Genomic DNA, 20,173 nt, shown 5'->3' with positions numbered 1-20,173 from the left:
TTTTAAAGATCACATTGTTTAGAATTGTGACAGATTTTAATACCTGATTCTGTTTTTTCTCTTTGCATTTTTACGTACAGCTTCAGTACTCTGACTAATTAAACTCTTAAAATAAATTATTGACCAGGTAGACCTAAAGGGATGCATTTGGACCTTCAAAAGTAATTGACCAAGTGCCACCAGAGAAATATTGCCAAGATTGATAAGGCTCAGCATATTGAATACAGTGTGACTAAAAGAGACAGTTGAAGGGTTAACAACTAGAATATATGGATCGTTGATGTTTTGCAGATTGACAAGATGTAGCTAAAGATCCATATTGGTAGCTCTCTAAAAGTTCATATTTTAATTTGCTCAAACCAGATAAGGATATAACAAACTGAATAAAAATGCAGAAAACTGGAACACATGAGACAATCACAATTTGTGCTCTAAATTCAATTTTGTAAAATGAATGTGATGACATTATAATTTATTTAAGTGTGAAAAATTGATATGTATCTCAAATATGGATAGCCTCATTTTAGTGGAAGAATGGAGCTGCAGATGGTGTGATTTGAAAGCAGAACTGTTCTTGAGAAAAGCCCTGAAAATTAATTGAATTCTGAGTTTATTGTATCAGGATATTGAAATAAATACAAGAAGGTAAATGATTAATCTGCACCCGTTGAGAGACCATATTTGGAGCATTGCTTGGTTTTAGATACCCTATTCTAGGAACGACAAAGAAAGTGTTTTGGAAAAGGTATATTACAAATTCATTGGAAAGGCACCAAACACAAACTTAATGTTGATGAGAGCTCATTTTTTGCTACTCAAGCTGCTGGTAGCTGTGACTTCTAAATATAGAACTCCCACTAAAAAAAACTGGCAACAGTAAGGTATGATTCCTAGCTGTTTAACAATGAAAGATCAGGTGGAAAAGTCCATTAAAAGACAACATTTGCCTTCTAGGTATGGGCATCAAATAGGATTTTACATGCATACACCCTAATCCCTCTGCTTCTGCACCCCTTTTACATTTGTACCCTTTTATTTCATGTTTAAATAGCATCTTTCACAATTTCAGGGCATTCTAAAGCACTTCACACCAATTGAAATACTTCTGCAGAGAATCCAATCTCGGCGGCTGTGTGTATGGAGTTTGCACATTTTCCCTGTGTCTGTGTGGGTTTTCTACGGGTGCTCTGGTTTCCTCCCGCAGTCCAAAAAATGTGCAGGTTAGGTGAATTGGCCATGCTAAATTGCCCAGAGTGTTCAGGGATGTGTAGGTTAGGTACACTGGGGGTAAATACAGGGATAGGGAATGGGTCTGGGTAGGTCACTCTTTGGAGGGTTGGTGTGAAGTTGTTGGACCGGTATGAAGTTGTTGGGCCGAAGGGCATGTTTCCACACTGTAGGGATTCTATTAAAAAAAATTGTGTTAGGAAACAATCGCTAGCGAAACGCAGGATAGCATTAGAATAGATATTTTCCACAGGTGAGCTTTTAAAAGATGGAATGTTTTCCTTTTAAGTAGCTACAAAGGTGGAGAGAGTAATATTTGAAAGAGATAGGGACCAGCATGTGAAAATATCAAACAGGAAAAGCAGGACTGTCAAACCTGACCAATATTGTCATAGTAGAACTGTCACAAATTGTTACTTCCATCCTACCTGTATTTTGTATGTTATGAATTCAGTTTTAACATTTGCATAAATATGTCCTCACACCATGATACATCAACTCGTTGAATAGCTCAGTTTCTTTGTGAAAAAAAGTACCTCTTGTCATCTAACTTTATTCTATATTTCAATAATTTGTGAGCAAATACCTAGACCTTCAAAGTTGGTTAATGTAAGTCTTATTGAATCTTGTTCTTCCAGTTATTTAACAATTTCAGTAAAATCTCCTTGAAGTTAATGCTTTTCTAGAGAAAAGCACTCAAATACTCTGTAATAAAAGCAAAAGATCATGAATACTGAAAATCTGAAACAAAAACATAAAATTCTGAAAATGCTCAACAAATTATTGACTTTCCTGAAATATTAACTTTGTGCAAGATACAATAGATCTCATACCCTCATGTAACAACCTTCCATTTCCCATAGGATTAGCATGTATTTGTATTCACTTTTGTATAGGTATACCCTAGGATAGGACTAGATCTTTACACTTAATTACTTCAACCCTGTCAGCCTCGTGATAGTATTTCTCCTCATTTATATTTAATTGAACAGCAGTCGCAATTCTTGTTCACACTTGTTTTTTTTTGCTCTAGGTTCCTTTTGCTGAAAGATACCAATATATTATTTAATGGCATTACAGCCCAACAGAGAACTCTATTTTTACAACATATCACTACATTACACAAGATATTAATTTGTGAATTAACCACTCATAATGGATGAGGAATATTGTGCCTTGTGTTTTTCAATAATTCTTTGTTGGCAGAATATAACAAGGTCAAGTCTAATATCTGTACTCATAAGTAAGTGGTTATGGCAATGGATTTGAAATCAATTTGTTATCTCAGCCTAGTTGCCAGTCATGCTGACCACATCTCTGAGGTCTTGTGCTGCAGTTTTAGTTTCCCTACCTCTGAGCCAGAAAATCTGGGTTCAAGACCTAATTGCAATAGAGGTGTATCATAACATATCTGAAAACGTTGTTGAAACATAGTCAGCATGGTTAGGAGGCACCATTGCACATATAACATTTCTCTGAAGTCTTATTTTATCTGTTCTGGGTTTTTCAATGTCTGCTTTTAGCAAAATTACATGCAACTTTGCTCTGAACTTTCTTACGCAACTGTCACTTCTTGATTTATCTAATTGTTTTTATTTTTGTAGCTTTGAGAGTTCCCCTGCTATTGTGGGAGTTTGAGTTGAAAGTGAAAGAAAGATGGATTTTAGTTTTTAGTTTGATAAAGATTAATTGTTTTGTTTTTACAAAGGTCAGAAAGTCATTTTTGAACTGTGAATTTGAACATCATTTCCAAGAAAATATATGACTTAAATGACTCAATCGGCTACCTGGGGGGTTAACTGCTGAATGTTTACAATGTTGACTTTTATAATATGAAAAAAAAAGTAGAAGGTCTGCAACTACTAGTAGGTTGAGTTCAGAAGATAAGTCATCCTAGCATGAACAAAGTCTGTATGAATCTTCAGGCTGTCAGAGTGAGTAGAGATCTCTGGACTGGCAGAATTGAAAAGAACTTCTCTACAATCAGAGCTAAAAAGAAGACATCAGGCATTGGAGCTGGAAAAAAGTCTTAAGCTTACTCTAGCAAAAAGGGTTGGGAGAAGGATTTTGAGTAAAAAAGATAACAGTTGTACTTCACTGGGGTTGAGTGACTGCAAGGATATTTCTTAAAAAGGATTGAATCTTTCTTTCTTACCTGTTAATGTGAGCTCTTTCCAAATTCTCCATTCCAGGCAACATCCTGGTAAATCTTCTCTGCACACTCTCCAAAGCTTCCACATCTTTCCTAAAGTGAGGCGACCAGAACTGCACACAGTACTTCAAATGTTGCCTAACCAAAGTCCTGTACAGTTGCAACATCACTTCACGACTCTTGAATTCAATCCCTCTGCTAATGAACGCTAATACACCATAGGCCTTCTTACAAGCTCTATCCACCTGAGTGGCAACTTTCAAAGATCTATGAACATAGACCCCAAGATCCCTCTGTTCCTCCACCTTACTAAGAACCCTACCGTTAACCCTGTATTCCGCATTCTTATTTGTCTTTCCAAAATGGACAACCTCACACTTGGCAGGGTTGAACTCCATCTGCCACTCCTCAGCCCAGCTCTGCATCATATCTAAGTCTCTTTGCAGCCGACAACAGCCCTCTTCACTATCCACAACTCCACCAATCTTCATATCATCTGCAAATTTACTGACCCACCCTTCGACTCCCTCATCCAAGTCATTAATAAAAATTACAAACAGCAGAGGACCCAGAACTGATCCCTGCGGAACTCCACTTGTAACTGGGCTCCAGGCTGAATATTTGCCATCTACCACCACTCTCTGACTTCGACCAGTTAGCCAGTTTTCTATCCAATTGGCCAAATTTCCCTCTATCCCATACCTCCTGACTTTCCGCATAAGCCTACCATGGGGAACCTTATCAAATGCCTTACTAAAATCCATGTATACTACATCCACTGCTCTACCCTCATCCACATGCTTGGACACCTCCTCAAAGAATTCAATCAGACTTGTAAGGCAAGACCTACCCTTCACAAATCCGTGCTGGCTGTCCCTAATCAAGCAGTATCTTTCCAGATACTCATAAATCCTATCCCTCAGTATCCTTTCCATTACTTTGCCTACCACCGAAGTAAGACTAACTGGCCTGTAATTCCCGGGGTTATCCCTATTCCCTTTTTTGAACAAGGGCACAACATTCGCCACTCTCCAGTCCCCTGGTACCACCCCCGTTGACAGTGAAGACGAAAAGATCATTGCCAACGGTACTGCAATTTCCTCTCTTGCTTCCCACATAATCCTAGGATATATCCCGTCAGGCCCGGGGGACTTGTCTATCCTCAAGTTGTTCAAAATGTCCAACACATCTTCCTTCCTAACAAGTATCTCCTCGAGCTTACCAGTCCGTTTCACACTCTCCTCTTCAACAATGCGGTCCCTCTCGTTCGTAAATACTGAAGAAAAGTACTCATTCAAGACCTCTCCTATCTCTTCCGACTCAATATACAGTCTCCCACTACTGTCCTTGATCGGACCTACCCTCGTTCTAATCATTCTCATGTTTCTCACATACGCATAAAATGCCTTTGGGTTATCCTTGATCCTATCCGCCAAAGATTTTTCATGCCCCCTCTTAGCTCTCCTAATCCCTTTCTTCAGGTCCCTTCTGGCTATCCTGTATCCCTCCACTGCTCTGTCTGAACCCTGTTTCCTCAACCTTATGTAAGCCTCCTTCTTCCTCTTTACAAGACATTCAACCTCCCTCGTCAACCAAGGTTCCCTCACACGACCATTTATTTCCTGCCTGACAGGTACATACATATCAAGAACATGTCGTATCTGTTCCTTGAAAAAGTTCCACATTTCCACGACATCCTTCCCTGACAGCCTATGCTCCCAACTTATGCTTTTCAGATCCTGTCTTACAGCATCGTAATTACCCTTCCCCCAATAGTAAAGCCTACCCTGTTGCACGCACCTATCTCTCTCCATAACCAAGGTGAAAGTCACAGAATTGTGGTCACCATCACCAAAATGTTCACCCACGAACAAGTCCACCACTTGTCCCGGTTCATTACCGAGTACCAAATCCAATATGGCCTCCCCTCTGGTCGGACAATCTACATACTGAGTTAGAAAAGCTTCCTGGACACACTACGCAAACACCGCCTCATCCAATCTACTTGATCTAAAGAGCTTCCAATCAATATTTGGGAAGTTGAAATCGCCCATGACTGCTACCCTGTGGCTTCTGCACCTTTCCAAAATCTGTTTCCCAATCTGTTTCTCCACATCTTTGCTGCTATTGGGGGCCTATAGTAAACACCCAACAAGGTGACTGCACCTTTCCTATTTCTGACTTCAGCCCATATTACCTCCAAAGGCAGATCCCCCTCGAACTGCCTTTCTGCAGCCGTTATATCATTTCTAATTAGCAACGCCACCCCTCCTCCTTTTTTACCACTCTCCCTAATCTTACTGAAACATCTGTAACCAGGAACCTCCAACAACCATTCCTGTCCCTCTTCTAGCCACGTTTCCATGATGGCCAACATCGTAGTCCCAGGTACCGATCCACGCCTTAAGTTCACCCACCTTATTTCTGATACTCCTTGCGTTGAAGTATACGCACTTGAACCCATCTCTTTGTCCGCAAGTATTCCCTGTCAGTGCTACCTTCTTCACAGCCTCCCTACATTCTTGGACATCCTGACAAACAGCTAGCCTACTTGCTGGACTACAAGTCCGGATCCCATCCCCCTGCCAAATTAGTTTAAACCCCCCCAAAGAGTTCTAGCAAACCAACCCCCAGGATATAGGTGCCCTTCTGGTTCAGGTGCAACCCGTCCTGCTTGTACAGGTCCCACCTTCCCCAGAATGCAGTCCAATTGTCCAAATACCTGAAGCCCTCCCTCCTACACCATCCTTGCAGCCACGTGTTCAACTGCACACTCTCCCTATTCCTTGCCTCACTGTCACGTGGCACCGGCAACAACCCAGAGATGACGACTCTGTCTGTCCTAGCTTTTAGCTTCCAGCCTAACTTCCTGAGCTCTTGAATGACCTCCTCACCCCTCTTCCTACCTATGTCGTTGGTGCCAACGTGCACCACGACTTCTGGCTGCACACCCTCCCCCTTAAGGATTCTGAAGACACGGTCCGAGACGTCTCGGACCCTGGCACCCGGGAGGCAACAAACCATCCGAGAGTCTCGCCCCTGTCCACAGAACCGCCTGTCCGTCCTTCTAACTAGAGAGTCTCCTATAACTAGCGCTCTCCTCCTCTCCCCCTTTCCCTTCTGAGTCTCAGAGCCAGACCTCACGCCACAGACCCGGTCACTGCAGCTTACCCCTGCTAGGCCGTCCCCCAACAGTATCCAAAGCAGGATACTTATTGTTTAGGGGAACGACCACAGGGGATCCCTGCACTGCCTGCTTCCTCCCCTTCCCACCTCTCACTGTTACCCAGCTACCTCTGTTCTCTGGCGTAGCTATGTCCCTGTAGCTTCTATCTATCACCCTCTCAGCCTCTCGAATAATCCTCAGTTCATCCAACTCCAGTTCCCTAACTCGTTCTGTGAGGAGCAGGATCTGACTGCATTTCCTGCAAATGAAGTCGGCAGGAGTATCGGTGGTCACCCCTACCTCGAACATCCTGCAGGAGGAACATTCCACTGCCTGCGCTGCCATTACTCTACACCTCGTCTCCGAAAACAAGAATACTGAGTAGCTTACCTGTGGACTTTAAAATTAGGTTAGAGGAGGAGGATGGGAGGGAGGCCCTACTATGTAGGGCCTGGGGTCTAGAACACACCCACTCAAATATCAATCACTTACCTTCCCGACCAGCTCTGCGCTCCAACCTCATTTCGGCCCAGCTCGCGCTGCTCTCTGCTGTGAAAAGACTGTTGGCGTCGAGGTAAGTTCTTTATATATCAATCACTTACCTTCCCGACCAGCTCTGCGCTCCAACCTCACTTCCGTCCAGCTCGCGCCGCGCTCTGCTGTAACAATATGTTCAGTGACTGACCAACACGGTGGCTGAACTGCAAAAATAAAATTTACGGTCAATTAAATGGGGTTTCCTTCTGGATCTGACTTGTCCAGTATTATCAGGAATCATAAAAGGCTTACTCTGCAACCTCATTCAATTTTTTACTGAGTATTTATTAGAATTTAGCTTAAGATTAATTAAGGCAGTATATAGTTTTGTGTAGTAAAAACAATGACTGCAGATGCTGGAAACCAGATTCTGGATTAGTGGTGTTGGAAGAGCACAGCAATTCAGGCAGCATCCGAGGACAGGCAAAATCGACGTTTCGGGCAAAAGCCCTTCATCAGGAATAAAGGCAGAGAGCCTGAAGCATGGAGAGATAAGCTAGAGGAGGGTGGGGGTGGGGAGAGAGTAGCATAGAGTACAATAGGTCAGTGGGGAAGGAGATGAAGGTGATAGGTCAGGGAAGAGAGGGTGGAGTGGATAGGTGGAAAAGGAGCTGGGCAGGTCGGACAAGTCCGGACAAGTCGAGTTGCTGGAGGTTAGAAACTAGGATGAGGTGGGGAAATGAGGAAACTTGAAATCCACATTGATGCCCTGGGGTTGAAGTGTTCCGAGGCGGAAGATGAGGCGTTCTTCCTCCAGGCGTCTGGTGGTGAGGGAGCGGCGGTGGAGGAGGCCCAGCACCTCCATATCCTCGGCAGAGTGGGAGGGGGAGTTGAAATGTTGAGCCACTGGGCGATGTGGTTGATTGATGCGGGTGTCTCTGAGATGTTCCCTAAAGCGCTCTGCTAGGAGGCGCCCAGTCTCCGCAATGTAGAGGAGACCGCATCGGGAGCAACGGATACAATAGATGATATTAGTGGATGTGCAGGTAAAACTTTGATGGATGTGGAAGGCTCCTTTAGGGACTTGGATGGAGGTGAGGGAGGAGGTGTGGGCACAGGTTTTACAGTTCCTGCGGTGGCAGGGGAAAGTGCCAGGATGGGAGGGTGGGTCGTAGGGGGGCGTGGACCTGACCAGGTAGTCACGGAGGGAACGGTCTTTGCGGAAGGCGGAGAGGGGTGGGGAGGGAAATATATCCCTGGTGGTGGGGTCTGTTTGGAGGTGGCGGAAATGTCGGCGGAAGATTTGGTTTATGCGAAGGTTGGTAGGGTGGAAGGTGAGCACCAGGGGCGTTCTGTCCTTGTTGCGGTTGGAGGGGTTGGGTCTGAGGGCGGAGGTGCGGGATGTGGATGAGATGCGTTGGAGGGCATCTTTAACCACGTGGGAAGGGAAATTGCGGTCTCTAAAGAAGGAGGCCATCTGGTGTGTTCTATGGTGGAACCGCTCCTAAAGTTCTTTTACCCTATCTTCTCTTTTCTAGTCCTTCATTTAAATATCATAATTCTTTGAGATCTAGCTCCACATGTTTTAGCCGTCTGATATCTCACGGAATGGTGCGAGAAAATTATATTATACTGGTTAGTTCAGTACGATGGAGTGATGGATCATGGAAACCTTTCAGAAACCTGAGCTTTTTCAATGGAAACTTATTTAGAAATATATACCTCCCATAGCTGTTTACTTATTACTTATTGTATTTTTAAAATGCTTCTGGTACTCATTTACTGCATCTCTCAACAAAATAAGACAGTTTTATTCCCCAAAATTGATAAAAGTCAGACCTCCGATGAATAAGCAGAGGAATTCCTAATTAATTCTCATATCCTAATTTCTATTTGTGGAACCCTACTGTAGGCTGATTGTTCGCTATATTTTCCTATAATTAAAATACTTGACTTTATGATAAAATATTTAACTGACTTTATAGTACGAATGTCAAAGGAACCAAATAGTTGCAAAAGGTTTTCTTCCCGACTACATCACATCATCAACATCATTTTGCTTAGACTTTTGACCAAAGTAAGTTGTCAATACTTTGTAAAAATAAAATGGAATAAGCCATCTGAAATAATTCCACAGAGTCTGGTGTCCCATCGCCAAGTTACTATTTATTCACACATGTGTATTATGACATTGACCCTGCTAGGTCAAATCTGACTCCTACAGTGAACAGAACCCCTGCCATTCCTGTTTATATCTGTCAAACAGGACTCCCTGTTTGGACCAGTTTAACAGCCCCAATCAGGGATCTCACAGTCTTTGACATCCATCTGGCTGACTTCATTCCAACCACTACACCAGTCTTCTCTAATTTTATAGTCTGTATGACAACACATAGTTTTCTCCAACTTTCAATTCCTTTTCCTCTAACTAAAAGCAAAATTGTGTTGATGCTGAAAATCTAAAATAAAAATAGAAAATGCTGACGAACTCAGCAGATCTGTCAGCATTTGTAGAGAGAAATGACTTCTTCAAGGCTGAAAGAGACTGGAAAATTGTTTTTTTTAAATGTACTTGGGTTGAACAGGTGATGAGGATGCCTGGAGTAATAGACAAGGGGTTGCTAATGGTGTTAAATGAAAGGTAGAAATGTGAAATTGTCATATTGGATACAAAACATGGACTCTGTTTCTCTGTCCACCAATGCTGCTAGACTTGCTGCACTCTGCTAGCATTTTCTATTTTAATTCCTTTTTCTATATAGCTGTTCTAGTCTTTTAAATGTTGATTAAATCCATCAGTACAGATATCGTACTTATTTTGATTTATAGAGTATCTGCTACTCTGAGGAAGTCTAGTTTTTAAAGTATTATATAAGATTGCATTCTGTCACTTCTGCGACATTGCCAATTTAGGTTAACATTCAATTATGTGAATTACTGAAGGAGTTCTTTAATTTACAAAAAAAACCTCCACTTGTATCTGCCTGCTTTTTCATGTGGTCATAAATATCCTATGCCCATTCAAACTTCAAATAAGGCCTCCTCACATCCTAGCTGATATTTATTACTAAAATTGCTATAAAATAGATCATTTATCTTATACTGGTCAGAGACCCTTGCAGTATATGGATTGGCTATTGTGTTTGCCTATAATTGCATTGCAGATGACATTTTAGGCTGCTAAATTGACTGTAAAAAGGTTTGGGGTAATCCTGAGTATGAAAAGCTCAATATAAGCACTATACTTGTTTTTGCCTTTCATTACCTCTGTATTTCACATAATCCTATGTGTCCATTTTGCTTGGATTTTTGACCCAAATGAGGTATCGGGACTTGACAAAAATGAAAAATGTACAGTTTTCACAGTTTGTTATCTGACGAACGGTCACTGGACTTAAAACATAAACTTTATTTTCTCTCTACAGATGCTGCCAGACCTGTTATGTTTTACCAGCATTCTCTATTATTGTTACAGATTTCACTGTTTACTTTAATGAGAACTTGAGTAAACAGATAACTTAGCATGAAACTTTTCTTAAACTCAACTAAGGATGTACATTGTACATTTATTCAGAGAATCATCAGGGCTCCAGCAAAAATTGAAGACATTTCATTTCGACATAGAACATCAACAGTGTAATGAGTTTTGCAGCAGCTTTCAGTGCTTTCTGCATAATGATATGCAAAATTATATCCGCATGGTACTTTTATAAGTGATCATTTGGATGCACATGTCAGATGTTGGTGCACCAATGTCTGAATTTAACAACTGGCTTTCAGAAGTCAATCTCAAAGCTAGAGTTATGAAAATGATTGCCTTTTGATTAAAGGTTCATAATTTTAATTTATTTGAAACTTGATTCCTAATCCCTTGGTAGTTGAATAAATGATTTATATTTCTGTTTCTTTAAATGCAGGATTGCAGCAGAAAGGAACCAATCATTGAAATGCCAATCTGAAATTGGTGTGAATACCTATGTTACAATTCGTATTTCCTTTCTGCTGGAAAATGAAAGGCAATGTACAAATGTGGTTGCCCGTACATTCTGCCCAGAATTTGATCATTCCTCTGAATTTCCATGCAACCTGGTAATGCAGAGATCCACAGGAGAGAGTTTCAGTTTGGCTGAACTGCTGGAGTCATCAGAAGTCGTGTTTACTATCTACCATCAGTCTGTTACAACAGGTACCTTTTTGTCTTTTCAGAGTATACAATATCGTTTACTGCATCCCAACATTGATTTTAAGTTTCTGTACCTGCAAAATTCCAAAGCTAAACAGATGGCCACATGACTATTGCTGCAATGGATTACCATGAAGTAGACAGTAGTAGTCCAGAACAAGTCCTTCTTTTCTACCTGCATGAAAGATTTTTTTTACTGTCCCATAATCTGGTTGAATGCAGAATTTATTTTGGGAAATTGTAGGCAAAAATCATGTATTCCATCGTCTATCACAAGAGGAAGGCTCTTGCAAATATGTGTGTGCATAAAATCAAAACTCCAAGATTGCTCGAGATCATGATACCTGTGAGACAATAGACAGTAAAGGGCAATTCAATACATTTATAAATGTGCTTGCATTTGAGTGTAAACCTTTTGCCAGCCTTGACTCAGTTGCACACAAGCTACTCTGAAATATAAGGACATGAATTCAAACTACAGTGGAAACTTAATCATATAATCTAGACTGACATAAAGAAAGGGTGCACTGTTAAATGTATCACCTTTCATAATTGAAGGCCCCATCAGCTTTCTGTAATGTACTTAAGCGATTCTATTGTAATCTTTTGAAAAAAAGCTGGAAGTTTTCTGCTATCCTGGTCAAAATTTACTGCTCAACCAATAGCAGTGTTAAAGGAATAACTGCTTATTTTAATCTCTGTTGTGGGACCCTGTGTGAGAATTGACTGCCTGTTGGCCTTCAGTGCAACTTCACTCTGAAGCATTTTGTTAGTTTTATAGCAGTTTGAATATTCTGAAAATGTGAAAGGCACTGCTGAAGTTTATTCATAATGTAATTTATTTTTACCTTTTTGTTATGGAGCAGACCAAAACATATTAAGACCCTAACTTTTTCATATTTTAAAGCAAGTGCCAGGAATTGTGTTCTGAGTGCAATTCGATTGGTCAAACTACCAGTTTGAAGCAAAACCCCCTTTATTCATACGCCTCAGTTAAAGTACAACAAAATAAAGAAAAACATTTGCATAACTTAACTCTGTTGGAAAACTTAACAGAATAATACGTTATTTAACTATTAAACAGTAACTGTTCCAATATAGTAACATCCCATAAACTTACCCTTGGAAAAAGGCAAATTCAGTAAAATAGATTATCTCACAGACAATTCTCCAGTCCAGGAGGAGAAACATCAAGAGAAACCTCAGAGAGAGAGTGAGTAACAGCGAGAGATGAATTGTAGCTTCCAAACCCAGCTTCAAGACCCCAGCAGCTGCTCCTGAAAAATTAAAACTAGAAATCCTGGCTGTGGGAGAGCTTGACCCCACCAATTCAGGCTGCTTCTATTATTCCATCCGCAAACAAAAAACCCCAAGGTGTCACAAGCTGTTTACTTTATTGGAATTAAGCAGACAGTTTGGCGCTTCTGTCTTAAAACCTCTGTTTTAAAAAAAGGTCAAAATTCACCTCTTAAAGCCATAATATTGTTACCTTCTGTTTCATTTTATTATAGTTTGAAACAAATAATTAGTGCAAATTTCATAATTTTATTGTTTTGTTACTAGAGTTTTCTTTTCATTGTATCTGTAAACATTGTTTTCCATATTTGCTATTTGACAGCTAAACAAAGCACATTTGTAATTGGTTCATCAAAGGACATTGAATTGGGATCTGTACGGATTCCCCTGTCAGCCTTGCTGACCAGACGGACAGGTAATGAGAAAGCTAGTATAATAAACGTATTGGTTTGCTACCAAAATGCGAATCTAGGATTTTACATAGAAGACTTAGGCAGTTTAATAGTTGTTAAGGAGTAACTTAATATTACTGTTATTATTGTTCCAAAAGTTATGTTGATCAATTTAGCTGTAGTGGCTACTTCTTGAAACTGTATTAACTATGTAAAATGAGGCCAAACGTTTTAAAGTAGAAAGTATTTGATCTCTTAATATGCTGCTCAGCAAAATAATTCACAATATGATTTCTTGACTTGGTAAGTTGGGGGTTGGGGAGGAACTTTGGATGGTGATTCAATCTTGCAAATTAAGTATGTTTGGTTAGAGTAAGAGAGCACATTAGCAGATCTCCACACTGACCTATACTATGAAATATGGAACCTGTATAATTGAAATAAATTGGTTGATGTACAGATTCTTGAGTAGAGATGTCGTATTCATTCAACTTCAGATGTAGTTTCAATATAGAAATGGGATAATTTGTCACTTGCTTTGAGAACCATTGAAGAGTTTCTGTTAAATAATTTTACATTAAGATCAGGTGAACTTTTATGTTATTTTTATTATTTGATTTTGATAAATGGGTAACCTTGACAGGGCTCTGAATCATCCACACAGCATGGAAGTGCAGGCATGTGGCAGTCATATGGAGTAGGGCTGGAGAATTCCTTTCTCTGAAGGCTAGTAAATTTTTATGAGACTTTTACATGGTAGTTTTCTGGACGTTACTGCATAGATTACTCAATTGTTTTAATTAATTTTTATATGATAGGCTTCAGATGTTTGGTCATGGTTATTTGGTCCATACTATGAGTATTAAACTGCTGTATCCATATTGATATGTCAGTTATTGACATGTTCTTAATATGTGCTGACAAATTATATATGTTGAATGGGCTTACAAAATATTTATTTTGTATTCTATGTGAAGGCATCTCGGGTTGGTATGCAGTGAGTCTTCCAGAGGTTATCACTTCTGCTCAGTCTTGTGGAATTCTACAGAACTTGGTTGGTGGGCTCGAGATTTCAATCCACTTTGCACATCCCAATGACAGAGAGCGTGTCATAAAGGCTGCAGAGGCACTGGACTGGCAGTGTGGAACAAATGAGGAAAAAGTTAAAGAGTGGCAATCTCCAGAAAGTAGTGTATCAATAACACTAACTGTGTCACGGATATGGCTCCCATTGCACTGTGTAATGGTGGCTGGACAAGAGCATCTAGATCAATCCACCTTCTGTTACCTTCGGTATAAATTGTATGATAGAGAGGCTATTTGTACATCACTTCAAAAGCCAGTCCTGACTGTGAACAAAAGTTGTGTTACAGTGAACTTTGATGAGGTGAAGACTATATATCTGAAAAGAACCCAATCATTGATCTGGTACCTAAGTGAAGAAAAACTAGAAGTACAAGTCTGGTTGTCATATGGAAACAATAACAAGACTCTGAGACCTCATGATACTGATCGATTAGTTGGATATTCATTCATAGATCTGTCGACCCTGGCAGAGAAATCTTCAAGAAAGCTTACAGTTAGTGGTATGTACCAACCAATTTTGGATGCCAGTTCAGTTTAAGTATGTATTTATTTGAAGTGTCTTACTTTTTCCAAAATCCATTTCCTGCTTTTAAAAGTTGACTTACGTTATCTTCAACCCCCCCCACTCCTTAAATATGGTTTACCAGTTTTCCTTTTTGCCTTCATATTGGCTTTTTTTCAGATTCCATACTCTCTACGAATCTTTCTTGATATTTAAAGTACTCTTGAATTTCAAAGATGTCTTATATGGAGACATAAAACAAGTTTCCTTTATGAATTGAAGGAAATCAGTAATACTTGGAAGTGATCTGTCATCCTGATATTTCTCCTGTTGCAACGATAGAAGAGTGGGCGGCACGGTGGCACAGTGGTTAGCACTGCTGCCTCACAGCGCCAGAGACCCGGGTTCAATTCCCGCCTCAGGCGACTGACTGTGTGGAGTTTGCACGTTCTCCCCGTGTCTGCGTGGGTTTCCTCCGGGTGCTCCGGTTTCCTCCCACAATCCAAAGATGTGCAGGTCAGGTGAATTGGCCATGCTAAGTTGCCCATAGTGTTAGGTAAGGGGTAAATGTAGGGGTATGGGTGGGTTGCGCTTCGGCGGGTCGGTGTGGACTTGTTGGGCCAAAGGGCCTGTTTCCACACTGTAATCTAATCTAATCTAATCTAAGTACAACACCATATGTATGTGCCACTTATTCATGTGTGTTTCTCCATCTTTGACAAGGATCTTGTTTGTTGAAGCATTATGCAAGTAGATGATCAATTATTACAGAAAGATGCATGATTGAAAATGGAGGGATCAACCCATCATTACTGGCAAGTTCCTCAAGAGCGGAATTGTTTTCCGCTCATCATATTGCCATCTCCCAAAAGATGATAGTGGGTTGAATTTTTCAGTCATTAGATTAGATTAGATTAGATTAGATTAGATTACAGTGTGGAAACAGGCCCTTCGGCCCAACAAGTCCACACCGACCCGCCGAAGCGAAACCCACCCATACCCCTACATTTATGCCTTACCTAACACTACAGGCAATTTAGTATGGCCAATTCACCTGACCCTGCACATCTTTGGATGGTGGGAGGAAACTGGAGCACCCGGAGGAAACCCACTCAGACACTGGGAGAACGTGCAAACTCCACAGTCAGTCGCCTGAGGCGGGAATTGAACCCGGGTCTCAGGCGCTGTGAGGCAGCAGTGCTAACCACTGTGCCACCGTGCCGCCCACCATGTTTTACAATTAGTTTTTTCTCTCATATTGGTGTAATGGATGTTTTTATTTTGTTTCTCTTGCCTCATTTTGCTTTCAAGAATGCATTTTGTAATAATCACTATAGCTCAGTTTCTTGCTATTACAGAAGTAAATTGTGACCATTGCAAATCATATGTGCCAACTTCCTCATCTCCAATCTGCAATTCCAAAAAGCAAAACTTCATTAAAAATCTAGAGATTTAAAATTTCAGAGCTTATAAACATAGATGCAAGACTTTGTTACGTAAATTTATCTTTAATAATTAATTCTTTTGTTGCTTGGTGTGCGTGTTGCATTATCAGATGTGATTGAGTTGTAAACACTGGGGGAAGGGAATGGAGTCCTTGCAGGAAGAGGAGGAGAAGGTGTTTTGATCAAGGTAACTGGATATTGGGCTTGTCATGGCTATTGGTGAACTTTCCATCCCCAGCATCGAAGATAAACATGTCAAGGGAAAAAAGGAGGGTGACTCAGTGTAAAGATCGTGAAGAATTGGAAATTGTTGAAGTGTTGGATGGAGTCAAGAGACATTAATGGAGTCGAGTCATTAATGAACATTCTTCAGCTATTTCAAGAGAAAAGACATTGAGATGAAGCTGAAATGATGGGAAGAGGGTCACAAGGAAAAATCCATCCCTTAATCAATATTTTGGTCACCAGACTTGACACACCTCATTCAGCTAGATCTGTGTATTTTTATTCATATTTTGGAATACTTTTCCACAGTATTTTCCTACCTTTCCCTATACATTATTTCTATTTGATAATCGTCTAGTGCTCTTTTGAATGCCTCATTTGAATATGGCTCAACTACACCTCCAGGCATGTGTTCATGACTTGAGCCACTTGCTGTGTGAAAATGTTTTTTTTCTTATATCACATTTACTATGTTTGCATATGATTTTATTTTTGTTCTCTGTTGTTTTTAATCCTTTTAAGAACAGGAATAGTTTTGCCTTGTATACTCTGTCTAAACTTCTCAAGATTTTGAAAAGTTCTTTCAAATTCCCTCATACCTTTCTCTACATCAAGGAAAGCAGTCTCAAGTTCTCCAGTCATTCTTCATAACTGAAGTTTCTCATCTCTGGATACATCTTATCAACCTCTCTACATACTCCAATATTCTTGGATTGTTCCTGAAGTGTGGAAACCAGAACAGCACACAGTACTGTATCTGAGGTCTAATTAGTATCTTCTACAGACTTCGCATAACCTGAATGCTGATTTTATTAACTGATCCCCTGCCTGCACTCTTCCACCTTTTAATGACTTGTGCACATGTATGTTAGACATGTACAACAGCTGTTAGAGTAGTAATTTTTATTTTAAACAATTTCTTCATATTCTTTCTCCCAAAATGTATCCCCTTCCATTTCATCTGCAAAATGTTGATTCAATCCTCCAGCAGCACGTAGAAATAAAATACTCTGTATAAATGTACTTCCCGTTTTCAAGAAGAGCATTTAATAATAGGAAAGGAAGAGCCAGAGAAATTCCAAAATGTACATATTTCTCTGTATTTAATTTCTTTGCAGGCATTTATCCACTTTTCAAGCGAGGTGCTTCTGACCTATCAGGTGCAGCTGTAAGGTTCCACATCACACTAGCACCAAATGATCCACTACTATCTGACGTCTGTACTTCTCAAAGAATAAGCTATGCAGAGAATGACCATGATTACGAACATGGTACTGAGGAAGATGTACCATTCATTAATGAAAAAGAACAAGCATCAAAAGAATACATTGATAAAGGAACATCCACAGGTTCTAATGTTGAATGCAAGAAAATGGCTAATGAAATTTCTGAGGTGGACCTAGCTAACACATTTGCAGTGAACGTTATAGTAGAAAGAGCAATGCACATAAGCTTGAACGGTAAGAATTTTACTACTTGTCAAAAATACAAATATTTTTATACCTCTCGTAATATTGAGTCAATGAGTCATACTGTTTTCTCCACACCAAAATATGTAATTGACTTCACAGTCGTCTGTATGAAATATTACATGTGTAATATAGCTTAATAGAGGTTGGCTGTATTTTTTTACTTTATTATATATTGCTTCTGTTTTGACACTACATAAAATGAGATATGGACGAAAAGTGCTAGATATAAAAGAGGAATTAGCTTGCAGGTGCAGCAAGTAATTAAGAAGGCAAATGAAATTTTGGTCTTTATTGGCAGGGGTTTGGAATTTAAGTCTTGTCACAGGCATACAGTGGGTTGCTGAAGCCACATCTGGAGTAATGAATACAGTTTTGGTCCCCATGTTTGAGGAAGGATTGCAACAATATCTAATTAAATTCCCATTTCATTTTTTCCCATGTCATCTCTGACATCCCATACCCATTCACAGTCCTTTCAAACTTCTCTAACAGTGCCTATCCAAGCCCTCAAACCACCCTTTCTTCTGTAATTTCCCATTCTGCCTCTCCTATATTTTGCTATGTCATCTCATTGCCATTTCTCGCTGCATACCTCCTAGACCATGCTGGCCCCTTCTTAAACTGCCCATCCATCATCACCATTCTTGTCAACAGTCAGGTGGACTGTAGCTTCAAGTATGTGAAAAATACTAGTGGAAAATCAGGAAGGCAAATAGAATGGAATCAAAAAGTGTGGCGCTGGAAAAGCACAGCAGGTTAGGCAGCATCTGAGGAGCAAGAGAGTTGATGTTTCAGACATAAGCCATTCTTCAGGAATGTAGGGTGGGGGTCTACTTCCCCCAACCCCCCCCCCCAATTCCTGATGATGGGCTTTTTGACTCTGATCTCAAGCATCTGCAGTCCTTACTTTCTCCAAATAGAATGGAATGGCCTACTTTTACTATGTTTTATGGTCTGTTTGAGGACAGTTAAGACTGAACAGCAAAAGTGCTGACTTTTTCAGTGATGTCCACCCCCATGATAGAAAATTTTAAAAAATTAACACCTTATTTTGATCCATGTTTAAATAGCAGCTGTAGAAAATTTGTGATACTGTGCCTTTGTGATATTTATCATAGTCATTATAGTGAAAGCTCTGAATTTAACAAATTTAATAATCATTGATTGATCTAAATTTGCTATTTCATGAATTCATAATTAGTTGGATTTTTGTGTTCCAATCCAATGCAAGAAGAGCTACAAACTCTGTAAAGATCAATTTTTCAAGGTTTATATTGATTTTACTGCCTAGAACATGAATGTCAACAATTTTTATGCATTCTCTCCAGCTAGGAGCTCTGTACAAACTTGAAGGACGTATCCTGTCCAAACATTCATCCCTTCTGTTTATAGTAGATTCAAATCTGACAGCTGCTTTGAGCTGCAGCAGTAAAATATCTGACTTAGTAAATGCAGTTCATCATCCACTTTGTTGACATCAGCCATGATTCATTTTGGTCAGATATTCAGACTTACTGTTCATGATCATTTCTAGATGTAGTTTATCCATGCATATACTGTTTTATGGACAGGGAGGGATTTTCATAGCAACAAGCATAAGAGTAGGAGCAGACCACTTGATTCCTCAAGCTTGCTTTGCCATTCAATTGGATCATAGCTGAACTGATTGTAACCTCAACTTCACATTCCTGTCTATCCTGAATAACATTTCTTGCCCTTGCTTGTAAATACTCCTATCTTTAAAAAAAACACTCTGCTTGCACTGCATTTTGAGGAAGTGAATTTCAAAGCTTCATGACCCACTGAGAAACAATATTTATCTTAAACATCGATCTCCACGCTCTCCACTCCCTCCCTCCCTCGCCCCCACCACCACCACCAAGTTCATCTGAGATTCTCTCAGGAGAAAATATTCTTTCCTCATCCATCCTGTCAAGATCCCCAAGATCTTGTATGTATCAATAAAGCTGACACTTTCTCTTTGAAACCCCAATGAAAAGAAACCTAACCTGGCCAGTCATTCCTCATAAGACAGCCTTGTTCATTCCAGGTATTCCACACTGAAAAATGATTTGCTGGTAAAGCGCAGCAGGTCAGGCAGCATCCAAGGAGTAGGCGAATCGACGTTTCGGGCATAAGCCCTTCGTTTATGCCTGAAATGTCGATTCTCCTGCTCCTTGGATGCTGCTTGATCTGCTGCGCTTTTCCAGCAACATATTTTTCAGCTCTGATCTCCGGCATCTGCAGTCCTCACTTTCTCCTAATTGTTCCACACTGTCAAAAATCACACAACACTAGGCCATAGTCCAACAGGTTTAATTGGAAGCACTAGCTTTTGGAGCACCGCTCCTTCAGGTGGTTGTGGAGGACACAATTGTAAGACACAGAATTAATAGCAAAACTTTACAATGTGATGTAACTGAAATTATACTTTGAAAAATACCTTGATTGTTTGGTGAGTCTTTCACCTATTAGAGTACCATGATAGTTTCACTTTTTTCATATGTAAATCACAAAGCTTTTTTTAAAAAAAGTTACATTCTCAGGTTA

At 40.1% G+C, this 20,173-nt stretch overlaps 1 protein-coding gene across 6 annotated transcripts in view; it reads left to right on the top strand.

Moving 5' to 3' along the window:
• Nucleotides 1-20,173, top strand: part of c2cd3 (C2 domain containing 3 centriole elongation regulator) — a 222,277-nt gene that overhangs the window by 76,091 nt on the left and 126,013 nt on the right. For 5 of the 6 annotated variants that reach the window (XR_015757475.1, XM_087988324.1, XM_043692201.2 and 2 more), the window contains 4 exons: nucleotides 10,940-11,208; nucleotides 12,824-12,916; nucleotides 13,871-14,479; nucleotides 17,270-17,611. Coding sequence is in view for 5 of the 6 variants with exons in the window: in XM_087988324.1 (XP_087844450.1) it covers nucleotides 10,940-11,208; nucleotides 12,824-12,916; nucleotides 13,871-14,479; nucleotides 17,270-17,611 (1,313 nt within the window). In the remaining variant the exon portion in view is untranslated. The remainder of the gene's footprint in view (nucleotides 1-10,939; nucleotides 11,209-12,823; nucleotides 12,917-13,870; nucleotides 14,480-17,269; nucleotides 17,612-20,173) is intronic. The other variant, XM_087988325.1, reaches the window with a different exon arrangement.

Source organism: Chiloscyllium plagiosum, unplaced genomic scaffold (assembly GCF_037043375.1).
Source record: "Chiloscyllium plagiosum isolate Xiang-an unplaced genomic scaffold, Cpla_swu_hap1 HiC_scaffold_6, whole genome shotgun sequence".
NCBI lineage: Eukaryota > Metazoa > Chordata > Chondrichthyes > Orectolobiformes > Hemiscylliidae > Chiloscyllium > Chiloscyllium plagiosum.
This window is presented reverse-complemented; position numbering and strand designations above follow the sequence as displayed.